General features: G+C 44.5%; 3 protein-coding genes across 3 annotated transcripts in view; all 3 read right to left on the reverse strand.

Annotated features, from left to right (window-relative positions):
* Window positions 1-11,880, reverse strand: part of LOC147616707 (uncharacterized) — a 36,317-nt gene extending 24,437 nt beyond the window's left edge. Inside the window, exons 1-7 of the mRNA XM_086777783.1 lie at window positions 11,746-11,880; window positions 11,605-11,669; window positions 10,705-11,520; window positions 9,725-10,373; window positions 8,971-9,480; window positions 8,724-8,831; window positions 1,046-1,117 (exon numbers count right to left, since the gene is read on the reverse strand). Coding sequence (XP_086633909.1) covers window positions 1,046-1,117; window positions 8,724-8,831; window positions 8,971-9,480; window positions 9,725-9,757 — 723 coding nt within the window. The 5' untranslated portion in view covers window positions 9,758-10,373; window positions 10,705-11,520; window positions 11,605-11,669; window positions 11,746-11,880. The remainder of the gene's footprint in view (window positions 1-1,045; window positions 1,118-8,723; window positions 8,832-8,970; window positions 9,481-9,724; window positions 10,374-10,704; window positions 11,521-11,604; window positions 11,670-11,745) is intronic.
* LOC147616708 (putative aldo-keto reductase 3) lies at window positions 11,860-15,657 on the reverse strand. The gene is made up of 5 exons (XM_086777185.1): window positions 15,474-15,657; window positions 15,068-15,361; window positions 12,435-12,547; window positions 12,204-12,359; window positions 11,860-11,910 (listed from the first exon to the last, which is right to left on the reverse strand). Exons 2-5 carry the CDS (start codon window positions 15,069-15,071, stop codon window positions 11,860-11,862), a joined length of 324 nt encoding a protein of 107 aa, XP_086633311.1. The 5' UTR covers window positions 15,072-15,361; window positions 15,474-15,657.
* Window positions 13,830-14,970, reverse strand: LOC147616709 (uncharacterized). The gene has a single exon (XM_086777011.1). The coding sequence runs from the start codon at window positions 14,943-14,945 to the stop codon at window positions 13,830-13,832; it is 1,116 nt and encodes a 371-aa protein (XP_086633137.1). The 5' UTR covers window positions 14,946-14,970.
* Window positions 15,658-19,384: the final 3,727 nt, after the last annotated feature.

The following is a 19,384-nucleotide window of genomic DNA, read 5'->3' on the forward strand; positions in this document are numbered from 1 at the left end:
TATGTCAAGTACATAAACGAAATCTATGACTTCCCCATTTGGCGTTAGCACAGGGAACGACCAATTCATATATTCGAGCATTGTCTTCCAAGAGATAGATTCCACTATGTACAAGTAAATGGCGAAGTGCCTTGCACGCGGGTGAAATCATGTTAACTGGAGTGGTTCACATACTGCACTTCCTAATCCTCGCATCAACAAGCTCGGGTGGTGAAGATGATGCCAGCTCCGGAGAAGTGTGGACGCTCTCTAAGATGAGCAAAGAAGTTGCCTTGTAAGACTTAAGTGCACTGTAGGCAAGGGATCAATCCGCATCCTATTGCAAGGTTTGCTTTTGAGAATCTTTGGTAGGATGCTGTTGAGGCCTCATCTCGAGAGTTGGAAGTGTTATTGGTCCGTAAACAGAAGGAGTGGAGTACCAGAGACCCCCATATCCACTTCTTCCTCACCCACTCGCTGATGATTCTGGCCTTCAGCACTTTCAGAGTCTGAAGAAACCTCATCCTCAACAGTAGCCGACGCTGCTAATTCTTTCTCTAAAAACTCCATATCAAGACCAGCCTCCCCAGCCCTCTCTCTCTCTCTCTCTCTCTCTCTCTCTCTCTCTCTCTCTCAAACCCTAAAACAGCTGTACAGAACCGTAGAACAGCACTAAAGCAACAAAACAAAACCCTAAAATAGCAGATTGAAACCCTAAAACAGTAGCAAAACCGCAAAACAAAACCCTAAAACAGCAACACGAGACCCTAAAACAGCAAAAAAAAAAAACAAAACGAAACCCTAAAACAGAAAAAAACGGCAAAACCAAACCCTAATTCAACAATAGCCAACCTTCGGTTCTCTCTCTCTCTCTCTCTCTCCTCTAAGTTAATGCACCACAATAATTGCATAGTTAACTTAGTAATCAAAGTACAAGGCTTCCGCATGTGACCTGAAGTTGGATACTATTAATTTAGAAGTACTAGACCTAGGAAGCTCTTTCACATCATTTAAAATAACCAACATTTCTATGCTTTTACGAGATTATACAGTCAAGAGACAGTACCTTTTCCTTCACTGAAGCAAAAGAATCCACCACCTCAGGAGCCTCTCTTTGAAGAAGTTGCTTCACCAACTTCTGTTCAAATAAACCATCACACTCTCAATGAAAAACTGTTCATGATGACGCAGATTGTTCTCAAAAGCTATAAAATAGCTCAATCATAAAGCTTCGCCTAATCTCCCTTCTACCAACACAAAATTCGCATAATCTCTTTCCCCTCCTTTGATTACTTGATTCCCGCCCTATACATGAGGCGAGCTTGTATCTAGACCTTTGTGGCTGTTCTTTCAGTAACTAATAGAAGGATCTTTTTCCTGGGAAAAAAGAATCCCTGGACTACATTTTTAGTGCTGCAATGATGTCACACTTATATATGCTACTCTTAAGCCATTATTGAGGAAACTATGCATGGAGGGAGAAAGTTTGTGATATTTTTGCAGCCTTGGAAAAGCCTTTGATATAATCCCAGGTATAAACTCATCAATTGAGCAAGATAATCTGTATGGACTATGCATAACATGACAACTAAATGGAAAGGGGGAAACAGCCACCCACAAAGAAAAAGCAGGAAAAAAGTAGATAACAACTACTAGTATGGAACGGCATCCAAAACACAAGGATTTTTTTCAAAAAATTTTCAATTCAGAGGCAGAGTTGTAGCTTGAAACAGAATATAAAGACACTTTCAGCATGGAAGAAAGGACTTCAATCTCCAAGGGGATAACTTACATGAATGTAGGTGCGCCTTGTGAGCACAAGCCTATTCTAGGGTTAACTATTAGGACTAGCAGTACACAGCCCTAAGGGGGATGGAACCTCTCCATTACTGCTAAGTGTACAGGCAGTAAGAGAGAGAGACAGAAGAGAGAAAGAAAGAAAGAAAGAAAGAAAGATATATTAAGCGTCTACTAAAGACCCAATGGGCCTATGAGACCAAAGTGATACAATAATGTCCATGGCATATCTCATCATGGAATGGAAAATAAAACAGAAAGAAAACATAAACATAGCTATCTCACTAGGGTGATACAAAACTATCCAAAGTTGTATTAACGTCTTGAAAAGGAAGAGGTTACATCATATCAATGAGGTACATCATCCTGGGTACAAAATAGTAATAAAGAAAGATAACAAAAATCTAGAACTTTAAAATCTGATCTAGGTACATGAGCAGAGAGCTCTCATATCACCCTAATACATCCCTCATGGGCCGCTGTGACATGGTGCTCAAGGTGGTAACACTGAGCTAGTGCGAGAAGGTCCTGCGATGATGGGAGAGAGAGAGAGAGAGAGAGAGAGAGAGAGAGAGAGAGAGAGAGAAATGAAATGAAATGTTATATTAACGTCTTTAAAAGGCCATAATGACCTATGAGACCAAAAGTTACATCATGGTGGATCTGATACAATGTCTGGATAAAAAAACCCAGAAAATGAAAAATAAAGATGATACTACAGGCACCTAGAAAATGAAACTGGAAATGGAAGGTAAACAGAAACCCTTATACGGTGTGAATATAGTGAGGGGGGGGTACGCTATGGAGGTGACTGGAATATAGTGAGGGGATACAATATCATGTGGGACGGAGGGGTACACTATGGAGGTGCCTCCATCTCATAATATGTGCCGCATCGGACGCTGGCGGATCTCCTCAATATCCTCCATGGTGAGTACTCTGACTGGACGTCTCCCATGCCGTGCTAGTATGGTCCTGATCCTCTGTTGTAGTCTCCGCCGGTGTCGAGATGGGCCTCTCATCTTGGGGCGCCTGGACCGCCCCAGCTCTATAGCCCGATCAATCAGTGTACCTCTGGTGCGGCTGTACTCTGGGCTAGCTGCAATGCCTGCTGACCTGACTGCTCAATCTCTGGTCGAAAGAAGTTTGTAATCTGCCTCTGTAGGTGTCTCTCCCTCTCTGATCCCCTCCCTCTCAGGAGACCCTCTCTATGTCTACGCAGCTCCAGCAAGTACAATCCAAGGCATCTCTGATCCTGGTATCTCATGACTCTAGAAAGTGGTCCAAAGCCCTCTCTGAACAGGCAGTGGAAACGGCCTCGTATCTCATAATATACTGGACAATGACATATGTAATGTAACTCTGTCTCTGGCTCCATCTGGCACAGCTGACAAATCCTGGCCTCAGCTGGTACTCCTCTGAATCTGCCAGTCTCAATCTCTAGCTGGTGTGAGGATGTGCGCATCTGACCAATAGCACACTGTACCCCATGAGAAAGATGAGTATCCATGAATCTCTGGTCGAAAGAAGTCTGTAATCTGCCTCTGTAGGTGTCTCTCCCTCTCTGATCCCCTCCCTCTCAGGAGACCCTCTCTATGTCTACGCACCTCCAGCAAGTACAATCCAAGGCATCTCTGATCCTGGTATCTCATGACTCTAGAAAGTGGTCCAAAGCCCTCTCTGAACAGGCAGTGGAAACGGCCTCGTATCTCATAATATACTGGACAATGACATATGTAATGTAACTCTGTCTCTGGCTCCATCTGGCACAGCTGACAAATCCTGGCCTCAGCTGGTACTCCTCTGAATCTGCCAGTCTCAATCTCTAGCTGGTGTGAGGATGTGCGCATCTGACCAATAGCACACTGTACCCCATGAGAAAGATGAGTATCCATGTAGCTGGGTCTAATCACAAATCCATCCTCCGTGAGCTGGAGAAGATGATCTCTATAGAAAGCCATCTTCGTACCAAGCTCATGTGTCGGCTGTATCCATGTCCTCCTAGTGTCCAGCTGAGTCAAGTCCTGCCTGATAAGCCTGGTAATCTCTGCCCGTGTGAGAGAGAGGGAGGGTGCATCCAGGGAGTACTGAAATGGAGGTAGCCTGTCCATACTAAAGCCATGCAGTTGGAACCCATCTGTCATCTGTGCATACCAACATGATCCGTCTCCCTGTGATGCCAACTGTCGTGAAGACTCCAGGGCTAAGCGAGCATATCTGTCTCTAGAGAGAGAGCACGCGTGATAGGCCGAGAGTTGGCCGCTTCTTGGAGAGAGAGAGCACGCATGTGATATGAGCAGAGAGCTCTCATATCACCCTAATACATCCCTCATGGGCCACTGTGACATGGTGCTCAAGGTGGTAAAACTGAGCTGGCACGAGAAGGTCCTGCGATGATGGGAGAAATGAAATGAAATGAAATGTTATTAATGTCTTCAAAAGGCCAAAGTGACCTATGAGACCAAAGTTACAACCATGTGACATCTGATACACTGTCTGGAAAAGAGAGAGAGAGAGAGAGAGAGAGAGAGAGAGAGAGAGCACGCATCGTCACTGCTCGGGAAATGTATTAGTTGTCTGGACTATCTACTGTCTACTATTTCTGTCCCCCCTCCCCCCTTTTTTTGAGTTTGTTTGTGTTCTAGCCCACCTATTGGCCATGAGGCCTGTGTACATTACCTTTGCATAATATTATGGTCTTACCTTTATGGGAAAAGGAGAGAGAGAGAGAGAGAGAGAGAGAGAGAGAGAGAGAGAAACTCAATGCTCTAGAGAGAGATGATTGCACGACTCAATGTAGATTGATTAGCTCGATATGATGTGAAGTAAACCAAGTACATGCGCTTTTATAGGTTGCAAACCTTACCTTTTGACTCACATATATCACATACACTAATAAACTAGCGCCACATGGCACACACTTATCTTATCTAGATATAAGGGGTGTTCACACCCAAATAGGTGTTCACACACACATACATGAATAAGTTTACACACACACATAGGGTGGATATACATATACTTAGCCCTTTTGGAGGTTGTACACACAAACACACACAGGCACACAAAACACAAGTTTACATGCACACGATGGATGCACACGTGAAGCTCCGAAATACCCAACAAACCCCCCTTCAAAGCGAGGGTGGAGTTATGAGGAATAGCCTTCATACTTGAGGTGATTTGGGCTCACTAGCACCACGTGATGCAAAAGATCACAATGGCCATACTTGGCATGATACAACAGATCACAGCCAAAATGGGATGAGGGATATTGGCATGGCCATTAGAGATAGGTGGCACTTGCCTACCAAAGTAACCAATGGTAGCCAGGAGACACGCAAGTGTGTGTGGCAAGGATCAAGGGCGTCTGTGATGGCGTGTGTAGAAGGGGAGATTCATGGGTCCCTTGCCGTGTGGGTAGAAGAGGAGGTAAGGTTGAGGATGATTGAGATGAAATAGGGTAACTAGGCTTGCTTAGCAGTGAAGTAGACTGGACAAGGGAAGGGTGCCAGTAGGAACACTGAAGTCGGCGAGAAAGGGTGGTGGAACCTTCGGCAATTGGGAGTTGGGAAAAAGTGTGAAGGCTAGAGGAAATTTCTTCGTCCTACAGAGCGATGCTTGGCTCGATTCGAGATGGGTCCTCCCAAGTTGGGGACTTGGATGGGCTCGGGTGGCCCTCCCCCTTGGGGGCTCTCTCCAATGACTTCCACATGTAGGATGTGAGGCTTTCCATTGCCTAAAGCCAATCCAGGAGTTTGGACTCATCATTGTGGAAAATAATGCCTTCGTCACACGTTGGAGCCAAGATGTCGGAGGAGAAGGGGTTGAAGAAGATGTGGGAGCTACTGTGCACCACGGATCCCTTGGTCCAGACCTTCCTCCAATTTTAGCTCCTGTGGACCATGCTCTTGAGGAATCCACAATCGGTCGGAACCCCAATTGTGCGGAACACATGTACTTCTAAGCCATGATCGATCAATGAGTAATGAGTAGGCTCCTCTGACTTGAGGAAGCCAGATCACCACAAAGTCCAGTAGGGATGGAATCCCTTGGATAACTACAGTCACACCTTCCACTAGGCCAATGGGGGTCACCTCCCATTGGGATCGGCCATCCGAACACAGAAGTTGGTTGGTCGTGTTTCCTTGATATCTACTGCATGAAGTGTGAATTTTGGCATGAGGTTTACCCCAGAGCCACCATTGACAATTGCCCCGAAAAGTGGGGTACAATGAATCTCCACAGATAGGCGGGGGCTCTGGTAGTCAGTAAGGGAGGGACTAGTTCAGCTGATACCCATACAACCAACAACACCTGAAGGGAGTGGAAAGCCACCATACTACCCACCACTAGAATAGGGTGGCGTACCATTGAGTTGCTCCAATAGTGCACTGAGACATTGTTAGATATTGGGGCTAATATGGGGAAGATCTAAGAGGCTTACTGTCATTGTATTTTCCTTGAGTAGATCCTCCTCAGAGAAAGATGTAAGCTGTGGTTTGGAATGTGGGAGGGAGGAGGTAGGTGGTTTGTCTTATACAGTGGGTTGGTTGTGGAGGTCCTTGAAGGCTTGCAAGAAAGACTGATCTATGACTATGCAGGGGAGTGGAGGAGTGTTATCATCGGGTTCATCTCCCTGTTGCTCTTTAGGCATGGTCTTCCTTTGTGATCAGGTGACCACTATGGCGGATGGTGGATCCTCGTGAGTGGGTGTTGTGGGTGTGACGAACACACCAAGGGTGGGAGAGGAAGGGGGGCAAGTGCACGGAGGATGTCCTACGGAGACTAAGTGGGTGGTAGGAGCTGGGAATGTAAAGTTGGAGAAAGTGTATGTCCTTTGCTTGGGGCAATCTCGGGTATAATAATCCTTGGCTTCTCGACAATGCCTGTAGGGCGGGGGCGGAGCACCTTCTGGAAGGGGGCATCGGCTTTGGTAATGGGCATATTCCCCACATTTGTAGACAGAGGACGGGGCGATTTCGGGGTTGGGGAGGGCGAGTAGGATGGTTCATGGGAGTTGCTGCCATGGTGGCTGGTGCAGGAATGAGTGGTGGAAGGTAGGTTACCTGGGTAGTAGGTTAGCAAAGAGGTGAGGAGAGTTGGTGGAGCAGTGAGGGAGGCGGTGGCATAGTGGGCTAGGTTGAGGGCTGTGGCAGTGGGGTGAGGGATTTGATGCTGATGAAGTTAACGGAACCCCTTTAGATAGTAGCAGTCTTTGTCACATGTCCTCCTTTTTCGCAAAAGGAGCGGTACCTCCTCTTTGGGCACTCTTGGACGGTCCCAGGTAAGGCCCATGTCACCCACTGACACACCACCATGAAGTCACCAGGGTAAGTCAGTAAGCGGGCCACCAGCAGTGTGGTTCGTGTCATGAGTTCCCCTGGTCCCCAGTTTCGAGAGTCCCAACGGACGTGCCAAATTTTAGTGTACCTGTAGCGGGGTTGGTTGCCTAGCACACTAAGAGGTGGCTCTTCTCTGGACAGTATGTCTGGAGATCGACCTCAAAGCTCACAGCGCGACACAATGGACACTATGGAGCGGAACACGGCACAAGCGACAAGACTACAAGAGGAACAACACGAGACTGCCAGGGAAACAAGAGCACTTGAACTACTCCAAGAACACTGTTACATGTCCTTCATTGTACTGTGCACACTCAACAGAGGTCACAATGAAGAGGACAACACAGAATTCAAGTTGATGACAAGTGACTGCAGACACAAGTCTACAAAGTGGTATGAAGGATGACCTTCAGGATGATGGGTGAGGGATGAAGGATGAAGGATGTGTCGAGGGACCATACAAGCAGTCTGGCAAGACGTGTTGAAGTCAGTGGAGGCGGTGGCATCTCCTATCTTTGGTAGATGCCTTCGAAGTGGAGCCTTTTGTAGAATCTCCTATCTCTAGGAGATGCCATTGGAGTGTCAGTGCGGTGCCTTCAATGCTGGTGAGTGCACCTCTACTTCTGGATGGTTCCTCTGGGTTGACCCACTGTGGTGGTGCTACAGTGTTACGATGTTGCAATGTGACACTGAAGCTGCAAATTCAGCCATGTTGGACCTCTTGAAATGTTATGTGACGGATCAAAAGTCTTCTTGGGAGAAGCCTGTCGGGACGTAACACCCATAGCCATACACAATGTGAATCAATACTAAGCTACGGCCAGGGATTTCAAGTGTAGAGAAAGTGTGAACAATCATGGGCATTGATGGCTAAAAACCAGCACCAACACGTGTGCATGAGAGGAACCAATTCCTAGGCTTCACATACCAGTCTCCCAGTCCCAATGGCATTGATGGCCAAAAATCAAGACCAACATGTGTGCATGAGGATCCAATGCCTGGGATTCCCTCTACAGCATGCTCCATTTTCTCTATACACCAGGCATTGATGGCTCAAAACCAACACCAAGATGTGTGCATGAGAGGAGCCAATGCCTATAAAAAGCCCCACGTTGTATCATACTCTATCCTCATGTCTTTGTTATAAATCTCACTATCAAAGCTTCCATCCAGGAGAGTAGAATCAAGATACAATAAATTTGTGATTGTACCCTTTTTCTATCTAGTATGATTTGCTTGCTATTCTAAAGATCTTTTGTTTTTTGTGTTTACATAAGCACACCTCTCATGGCTTTAGAAGGGTAAGTGCGAAAGACAACCACAGCTCTCCCCAAAACATAAGCAGAATCAAGGCTTTAGAAGGGTAACTCAAGACAGCCACAGCTCCCCAAGAGATGTCCAGGGTTACTGAAAAGCATATCAAGTTGTTGAACTGATTGATAGGGGATGTATTCTCAAGAGAAACTTTAATTGTTGGCAGAATCATGGCTTTAGTAGGGCAACTGTCAAAGATAGACACAGCTCCTCAAAACATAAGCAATGATGCACAAACAGCCACAACAAAGTCTGTGGGATAGCAGGGACTTAAGTTGTTAAATAAACCTTTAATTGCAGAATAACTGCTGCACAAGGGACATGAGATATCAATGGCTCTTCATTAGCATTTACGCTTCTGCACCCTTTATGGCAACAACGACCAAAATGACCACCCTGCATAAAGGCAAACCCCTTTTATTACAAGGATCACAAGTTTAATATGAATAGAAAGAGCATGATGCATGATGATAGAGATTACTTTCCAACATTAATTTTGCTTACTTAAAAAGAGTAAAAGCAAGAAAGCATTTGCCTGCTGAAGTGAAACTTTTCCAGGAGGCCATTGAGGAGTGAACATTTTGTTCAGTTGTGTCCGGGGCAACTGTGGAGTGAAAGCTTCCAGTTGCTCTTCGGTGAATGAAGGACACTCTGAGAACCTGTCCAAAAAAGTCACCTTCTCTTTGTTGTCTTCAGGAGAACTCACACTCCACCTTTCATCTGACAAACATTCCCTTCGAAGTTTACTATTCTTGAGGCTGGCAGCTCTCGGATATTTCTTGAAACAAGCAATGTGCTCTTGCCACTTTCTTAACCCCTGCCCTATTTGAGGAGTAGCAAACTGTTCCAAAATCATAGAGGCACACTTTGGGGTGCTTTCAAGATCATGTTTGAGCAAAGGTGAAACACTTCCGTTCATTTTTAGTTCCTCAATGACTCCAGTGTCCTTCGTCTCCCCACAAAAAGGCTGTGCACGCTCTTTCCAAAATGATAAATGCTCTTGAAGCTGTCTTATTTTCTCATGTAAAATTAGAAAGTCTTTATCCTGCACAATGCAGTAAGCATATCCATACTTCAGAAAAGACCTTAGAAACCTGTTACAAACAAGCAGGAGATTGCATACAGGTGACTAGTTATTCACAAAATGTTGAAGGATTTTACGGTGACGCAATGCTACTTTCAAACAGAACGTGAACAAAAATTCTGGTCCAAAAGCACGTGCACCCACCCACACATAGTGACACACATCCTCTCTCTCTCTCTCTCACACACACACACACTGGACTTACTCGATTGTCAATTGCAAGCTGCATGCTCCTCATCTCGTTTGAGTTTCTTTGTCTTGCAGCAGAAGCTGCAGCTGCAGTGACAGCAACTAGGAGCACTCTCTGAAGTGGGGCAAAGCCATCCCAGACTGCTGCTTCTTGCTGACCTAATTTCCCACCATTTCACTGGAGGTCTCAGCATCAGCATTCACAAGAAGGCCATTCAGGGACATCCAGGCCATGCCACCATTTGCTGCCTTATCCTCAGCGCATGGTTTGTGAGGGGATTTTTTATGGTTAAAAGAGAATGCTGAAAAAACACCCCTTCCTTTGTCATGGAAATCAAGGCATCGTAAATGATGAGAGCTGGAGCGCATTATTCTAATTTCTGAAACCTTTCTGTAAGGGCTGAGTCGTCTTCCTCGCAGAGATATGTGATGGTGCACAAATTTTTATTGCACTTCTGTGGTGAAGAGTTCCCTTCTGTCAGAATCTGACAGTTTATGTCCTTCGATTCATCGTTGCAAAGTTCGGATTCGGATTCTTGAGTTTCAGACGAGGAAGCGTCTTGGAAAGAGCTTGGAGCCTGGCAACCACAGAGCATGCCGTGGAACATAGTGGCCCTTGGTGATGGGAATGCACAGTATCAAGGACAGTGATGGCATTCATTCACCTGAAAGCTATGGCAATGAATGTGATGAGAAGCCCTAGCGCATAGGAGAGGAGAGGTTGCATGCTAGAAGCCTAAGTGACAAGCAGAGAGTGAGCTTAGGGCAGACGCGTTTGGTGTACGGAAAACGTAGCTTCTACAAACACCCACACACACACAGAGAGATCATATCTGCAAAATTGGGCTAGTCACATACACATAGAGAGAGCTGCTTACTAGGTAAACATACACACACAGAGAGAGAGATTATTTCATCAGAATTAGGAGATAGTTGTTTCCTGCAGAATTAGGTTAATCCCAATCACACACGTGCGTGCGCGCGATTTGAGCGCACCTGGATGGGATAATTGATTAAAATTTGAGAAGTTCGGCACGGGAGCGATGGTTGTTCGAAAGCTGCCATAGCAGCCTGACTGAAAAGGATGAGCCACTCTCTCGCGAGCCACCAAAGCAGGCTTTGGCATGGCGGACAAAAACATCCCCAGAACCCTTACGAGAAAGCCTCTCCTCAGCCTTCAAGCTTAGCACAACATAAGCAGATTTGACACAGCAAAGCTATCGATAGCCTGCGGAAGAAGCTAGGGGCAAGCAATGGCATAAGAAGGGGCAAGCTGGCCATGCTCTTAGGGAGAGGGAAGATGATTCTGTTGAGAAAAAGTGCCTGGTATCGCTTGGGCTGAGGACAAATGGAGAACAAAAAACGGCTTAAAAGAATTGGTGCAGAGAAGCGTGGGATTCCTCTCTTCCTCCACAAGTGGCGAATGGTTGCTTGTGCCGTCTTCGAACCAGGCCTGAAATTTGATGCCTAGTATTGGGCTTCATAAAAAATCCAATGACGTCTTCCCCTTATTTTCAAGGCATCAAATGATGCCCTGATGTAATTTTCAAGGTTTCAAGCCTTATGTATCGATCTCTATCTCTAGCCCCAAACACCTACGGCCCACATGCCATTGTCCAGTAATGTAAATCACTTAGTTTACAAACTATCAAATCACTCATTAACAGTGTGATTGCACACACATACACATTTTGTATGCACATTGAAGCACAATGGAAGACAAAGAAGTTGATAGCAGTCCACAAACAAAGAGACTGACCGTTATCTTTTTTTTTGGGAGCAATCCTCGGCTGCAAACCTGGGTTGAGACCTCTGAACAAACACGAAAAAAGACATGAAATACTGCACTACCATAATGCCTAAAGAATGGAGGGCCAGTGCTTGAGAAGTAATTACCTTACGCATGTCATTATCCGCCTCGTCCTAGAGGACTGAAGGGCACAATTCCTATACCCAACTCCCTGAAAAAACCAGCATCCCTTGGAAAAAAAGTCAACATGGAGAATCATATATCACAATAATATATGAATGAAAAACCTGCAAGTGGGTATGACTTCTCGTTCAGCATCACGAGTCCACAAGGACCATTCCAATTGGACTGCTGTAATAGGATGGATTGCATGAGCTCGCCGAATAGTAGAAGCTTAAGCCTCAGAAAGGCCCAAGTACTTGACCTTCAACCAGCTTTTTCATTTCTCCAATCTGTTTAAAGCTGTAAGAGGGTTATCTTTGACTCATCAACTTGTAAATAAACAACTGAAGATGGCATTTTCAGTCATCTTAACTCGTCCTCTTCCATGCGCTTGCAAGAGGACAGCATTCTCTTGATGAGAAAACGTTTTTAAGCTCTTGTATTGTGTGTATTTTTGTTGCATACATATCCATCAATATTATCCTTCGCATGGATTGGCACTGTATGGTTTTGAAGAATGAATGATTCCTGCTAAAAAATAATTGAGCATATCGAAATCCACAAGAGAGAACTCTGCACTTACCGTGACCTCAATGGGGACTCTGGCATCTATGCGATGCACATAATAGAGATCACCATGTCCTCGCTTTCTACCACATCCACTATGAGGGATGAAGCTGCATCGGCTAGAGCCTAGCACTTCTTTTCCACCAGCTACTACTCCAAACCCTGCAGCATACTATCAACAAAAATAGAACTTGACCAGCTCTTTGATATACAAAATACTCAAAAAATGCCAATAATCATCACATACCATCTCAGCTACATCAAGAAGAATGGCACCTCCAAGTTCCAACCATCGTCCCGTACGAAGAGAGCTGAGTTGAGCATGGACTCCACTGAAGTATATTATCACTCCTACAATATCTGCTCCAAGCAAGATAAACTCACAAACATGGATGAGTAAAACACATACTTGCTAGGCTATAAGTGACGTTCTTTTCTCCCTTCTACAGCTACAACTTTCTTAGCCTTTGCTACAAACAAACTGCAATCATCCCTATGAGGCAACAATTCAAATCACCTGGCACCAGACCATAACAACATTAAATTTACCTTAATAATTTTATGTCAAACCTGCAAAAGATGGGGAAAAAATTTACTCCAGACCAAATCAAGCTTAAAGCTGCTCCGAACCAAATCAAGCTGAAAGCTGAAATTTACTTCATGATAGATACGCTATGGATGAGAAACCCAGAATTTTGCCAATAATTAAAACTTTTTCAACATAACTCCAAACCAAATCAAGCTGAAAGCTGCTCCAAACCAAATCAAGCTGAAAGCTGACAATAGCAACATGACTCATAAGCCATCACAAACCCACGATTGGCAGCATGCTATTCCATTGAAAAATGAGTCAAACGTTGCTCCAAACCAAGTACATTGAAATGCATGAATCATAAGCCATCACAGACCCTTCTCGCTTTCACATCTTTCCAAATTTCATGAACGCATGGCCAATCCACATCATTAACATCAGGACCAAGAAGGGAGACTCTCATCAAGGCATCAAGTGTGCTCACTTCCAAGCATTGACGTAGATCACTTTTGATCATATTTTGCTTTGAAAAGCCTCTTTCGCATGATACTGATGAGGCAAGAATCACCAAAATAGCTTGCCAAAGCTTCATCATGTTGGGGTATGTGTTCTGCCATTCAGTATTAGAAGCAAAAACACGCCATGCATCTATCATGTTCATGCCTTCACAACCATAATACAAAGTATCTGTGAATGATAATACCTCATTTTTGCAACCTTGTTCATCCACAAGGTATCCCCCAAACCTCTCCAACAATTGATCAAGCCACATGGAGACTTTCTTCTCTCTTTCCGTAGAGTCTCGTGGTCGTTTTTTATCACGTGGGTATGCTGTGGATTGAAAAGCTTGACAGCATTGAATAGAAACACATCTGGAAATCTATCATTAATGCAATCCACAACCTTTTGTACAAAAGCCTTAGCAAGCATAGTGCAACTCATTACATCACCTGGTAATACATCCAATGGAAGACCATCTTTATCCTTACCCGGAATACATGTGTATAAGAGTTTATGCGCATAGACCTTTCCATCATCATTTACATGCTGTAGAAACCCACTTTCTGAATCAGCCATAAACTTCTTTAGATAGAGTGTGCCTTTTCCAAACTACTCCCGCAAGAACTTTCTTTTCAACGAAGAAATAGTTACATCTATGCAAGTAGTTATTGAAGATATATCAATGATGTCTGCCTGAAACTGTTTGCTTAGCATATTCAAGTCATTCAAGACATCAGCCAACATGTGAATGCAAAACAAGACCTTATACACTCTTAGTTTATTGTACCATGCAGGTGCAGATTCTTGCCAAAAGCTCAAAACAGCAGGCATTAGCTTTGTCAACCGCACCATAACGTTACCTCTGGCGAGCCATCTGACATCATGAATACGTAGCACTTCAAAAACCTGCAAATTCATCTCTTGTAACAAATTTTGGAATTCTGTATGTCCTATGCTAGATGCAGATATCCAAGTATACACCTTGTTAGCCATTTTATCAATATACCAGAGACAACTGAAGCATTTTGCTGCATCAACTACGGCAAGAGCTTCCCTTTGAGCTATACAATGTATGTTTACAAGGTGAGGCACATCTCGTTTTAACTTTGCTACAAGACCATCATTACAACCCAGCATGGAACTATCTCCATCCGTTGCAATTCCCACCATGCGATGCTTTTCAAGACCACACTCATTAAAAACATTATAAATTGCATCATATTTTGTCTGAGCACAACCATCACTTACCAAAACCAATCTTGCAAACTCAATATTACATAAAGCTTTGCCATTCATAGGCAAAAAGCAAAGATAAATAATCAAATGCTTTTCTAATCCCCTATCAGTTGTCTCATCCACAGTCACTCCATAAAAAGGGCTTTGCAATAATTGTTTAAGTTGAGATCTTTTTATATACTCAGAAATGGAAATGACAAAATCTCTGCATGCTATTCTATTTGTGTATGAAGAATAGTCATGCTGTATAGGCATATTCTCCACACCCATTGCATAAGCAAGATCACATAATTTCTCATACTTTCTCAATGCTAAGTCTTGTTGTGCATTAAAATAGGCTAGCTTCATCACTGTTATCACCCTGGATGTGTTTCTACATGTCATTACCTCAATATGTGCTGGCATTTGTACCCCACACTCACTTCGATACCTTCCAGCAGCCCATGCATGTTCTCTAGACTTTCGATGCTTTCTAATGGCACTTAGCATGATACTTTTGCATCCATTTCCTCTACCCCATGGTCTTTCAACTTGTATTTTTCACACCAAATGCACTTCATGAATTCTTCTTTACCACAAACTACATGTTTGAGAAAAGCATATTTACGTACCCATTCTGAACGAAACTTACGTACTGGACCTTTCTTCTTCTCTTCACTATCTCCAGTGGTGGTAGAAGGAGCCCTTACTGTCTCCTCTCCGAGTACCTCCATGTCAAAGTCAAGCTCATCCTCGCATGTCTCAATTTCAGAATCAGCAAATTCGTTGTTGTTGTCATCACTTACGCTAAATATCTCCTCCATCACTACATCATGTCTTGTCTGCCTCCTTGATGGATGTTCTTCAATCCTAGTCTCATTCACTTTTCCTTTGCCAAAAAGTTGAACGAGAGTAGTTTGACTCATCTAGCAGAATATTAAGAGCAATCAAATCATCACTAATCATCGATACCAAACACTTGCAAGTAAATGCAATTTCATATATGAGCATAGTGAAAAAAATCAAGTTTTGTCTAACCTTTGTTTGTATATTCATGCCTCTTGATGATGAAGGTGCACCGGAAGTTGCCGAGACGAACATCTTTAAGTGAGTCCTTCAACACACACTGTAGCTGCACCGAAAACTGGACATTGAGCGACAACTTACAAGATGCAATGATGCATGCGCCTCAGCTTTAATCTAATTATTAAGCTATATAACTGTCTGCAACGTTGTTGCAACTTGCCATAGTGGAAGAGCGTGCTGGCCAGCGAGCTGTGGCCCATTGTGCGACAGTTTAACAGGCCACACAAATCAATGCCACAGATGCTTTCCCATGCAATCTCACAAGAACAAATTTCTGAAGCTTACAGCAAAACCTACAAAAACGGCTGGATTTTGACATACTCGCCTGAAACGTTGAATAATCACCGGATTCGACAGCAGCAAGGGCAGCGTTGGCAGCAACAACAACGGCACCGGCAGCAGCACCCACTGTCACGATGCTGCACCCACTGTCACGATGCTGCACCCACTGTCACGACGCCCGTCACAGCAGTACTGATGATGAAGAGGGCTGCGGTGGCGTGCCTAATTGCATGGCGGTGGAGAAGGCGCCCGACAAATACAACTCGTTACTCCAGTCTCCCGAGTCCCGCCTGCTGGAGAGAGAGGATGGGATAGATAGGGCCCGGCGGCTCGGTCGGCCACTCCTGCTGCCAGCTGGAGAGAGAGGATGGGATAGATAATTAGATAGGGCTAGACTTGCTGGAGCCTGGGACTCGGCCCCCGGACATTCGACGTGCGTCGTGGGCGCCGACCCCCGGGCACTGGGCAGCCTGGAAGTGTGTACATGCGTCGTGGGCGCCGGGCGGTGGCCCGTGGGGCTGAGGGCGCTTCAGCCTTCCATATATTTAGGGCCTAGGCCCATATATATATATATATATATATATATATATATATATACCCATGACTCCTTAGGGGTTTTTATAGGGTTTCTTTTGACGCCTTAGTCCCATTGGTAAGATTTCGTGTTGACACCTTAGAGCATTGTGCAAGGTGTATTTGACGCCCAAATTTGTGGATGACGCCCAAAATGGGTATCAAATTTCAGGCCTGCTTCGAACATAAGGGTAAAGGGTGGAACGCTTAAGGAGTCCTCTCTCTCTCTCTCCAGGCTGTTTGAGGTCCCGACCGTTAGAGCCTCGTGTAATTTTAAATCTTCGATCTTCCCAGGGTTTATTATTAGTTCATGCCTCGTGTAATTTTAAATCTTCGATCTTCCCAGGGTTTATTAGTTCATGCCTAGGGTTTATAAGTTCATATGTAGCCGCCTCCAAATAAGGATGGTTGCATATGAGACGACACAAGTCTATTGGGGTCAGATACTCACCTTGCCGAATCATGTGTCATGGGGATTTCGCAGAGGAGCTGCCAACTCAACTTATGGGTGCACTAGCCTGTCGTACAAATGACCACTTTGTTATCACACGGAGAGCTCTAAGTACTAACCTCGAGCACTTGGGACTTGACTAAGAGAGTTCGAGCCAAGCCGGGGAAGAGCAGAGGCGAGCAGATTTCCGAGGCGAGCCGAGCCGAGCAAAGCAGAGTAGAGCAGAGCAGATTTCGAGCTGAGCAGATTACTAAGAAGAGCAGCGGAATAGACCGAGAGGAGATGTAGAGGACAACAAAGAAGCAGGGGAGCAGACTAATGTGGTGTGGAGGAAGGGCAAGCTTGCCTTGATAGAGGCAAGGGAGATTCCTACACGTAGTTCACTCAAGCAAGAGGTGGAAAGGGATGCAATGAGGAAGCCCAATTCATACCCAACCATGTAAGCTTCCATTAAGCTTGAGCATGAATCAATCCAATGCATGCAAGATAGAAAGGGAGAGGTAGAAGAGATCTCACATGAATTGTATTGCAAGGGGAATGGCATGCTCTATTGCTTAATAAAATTGCTAGTGTCTATACTTGGCCAACATGGTTAAAAATAGTCCATGGCTCACCAATCTAGCCTATAACAAGTATGTATATGAAGTCTTGGACTTCCCCATTTCACATTAAGCACATAGTAAAGCCACTTCATATGATCCAGCGACATGCTTACAAAGAAGCTTGTGTCACAAAAAGTGATGATGTAACGCCTTATAAAACTTCAGACAAAGCGAGGCCATGTTAATTGGAGTGGCTAACATGCATCCTCCCTAAAGGTGACCAAGTCCTCGTCTCACCACCCAAAGGTGACCAAGTTAATTGGAGTGGCTAACATGCATCCTCCCTAAAGGTGACCAAGTCCTCGTCTCACCACCCAAAGGTGTTGACGATTTCTTGGTGTTAGAGGCCTATCCAAGGCTCTTCTAGAAGCCTATGTTCAACTTATTTCAAAGGTGAAAAAATGTGTTGCCCCTGTGGGATTTAATATGTTCATAATATTCCCACGTTGAGGTAAAAAACAAGGCTTTCTTGCTTAGCCCAAGCCACTTTGGGCACCATATCTCAGGTACAAGCACTATACACTTAAAAAATTTGCAAGTGGCAAGGTTTGGCACTTTGTCATACAGAGATCTATGAAATTTTTCATCCGAAGCCTCCCCTTTGTGGTAGTATTTGGGGGTGGCCCTTCAAAGTATGAGTAATTACAAAAAGGACCAACTTTCTTGAATTGTAGGAATTTCCACCATCGGTAGAGTGGCACCGAGTGGCATGTACACTAGGTCAGTTCAGACTTCTCTCTCTCTCTCTCTCTCTCTCTCTCTCTCTCTCTCTCTCTCTCTCTCTCTCTCTCGTGATTCTCCTATAACTTGGTATTCTTGAGATATTGCTTTCTCCACTTTGGTATTGTTTGAGGTATGGCTTTCTCTACTTTGATTGCAAGCCCCATTGGATATTCAACTAAGACGTCGATGCTCCGCTTTCTTTGACTCTCATAATATTTTTGTAATTTTTATATGAGCTCAATGAGAATGCAATTATTATTATCGTCGTCTTTGTACAAGCTGAGGTTGAATGCATGGGATGACCTCAGACTTCTAGAGGGTATCTTGATGAGCTCAATGAGAATACAATTATTATCGTCGTCTTTGTTAGTGCACTTGGATTCACCTTGGCTTTCTAACTAGCAAATTAGTGTCACGATGTAGCGGTTGAGGCTTTAATAGGACCTTGGTAGTCTATGTGTGTCTTGGTAGGACTTGGCCATGGCAATGGGGGTGATTGGCACACTTGGAGGGGTTACACTTGGTGGCTCAACTTTGAGGATTGGGATTCATTAGGTTTTTTGGCTTCACTCTGGGGATTGACCTAGTTGGCTTGGCCGGAATGGTAGCTTTATCTCTCCACACTTGTTTGACCTTTGGTGGTGGTGTTGGGGCCACATCACCTTGAGTCTCTGCTCCATCTTGGGTTGGACACTTTGCCTTGGGGGTAGGGGTACCTTTAACTTAGGGACCCACTTATGGGGTTGCCTTCATAGTAGCCCTAAGCTGACTTGAGCTATCAAAACTTCTTCAAGATTCACTCGGGCTCATGTTTGGGATTTGGCTTAGATTGACAAGGCCTTTGGTTGGCATGCTTAGGCTTTGATTGGAGTCGCTCCTCGGTGGAATGTGGTTGCCAGACCTTGGTTTTGGCATCATAGTTTCTTTGGCTAGCCATGGCACTTTTTGGTGCCCATTCTATATTGCTAGTGTGAAAGCTTCATGTATTGGACACAAGAACACACCTTATCCCACTTAGTCTCAATGTAAAAGCAACCTATCCCACATGGTTATCCATATGTAAAAGGGTCAAATCAATCATCCATTGAGTGTGTGAAAAGGGTACCTATCCATAGCTTACATCATAGGTGATGTCATGATATAATGTACCTTTAGACTATAAAGAGGCATTCCACTCATGAATAAAATATTATCTTTTGCCCTTGTCTTGTGTGCACTCTCTCTCTTGTTCA

Source organism: Cibotium barometz, chromosome 38 (genome assembly GCF_041138505.1).
Source record: "Cibotium barometz isolate CiBa-2024 chromosome 38, ASM4113850v1, whole genome shotgun sequence".
Lineage (NCBI taxonomy): Eukaryota > Viridiplantae > Streptophyta > Polypodiopsida > Cyatheales > Cibotiaceae > Cibotium > Cibotium barometz.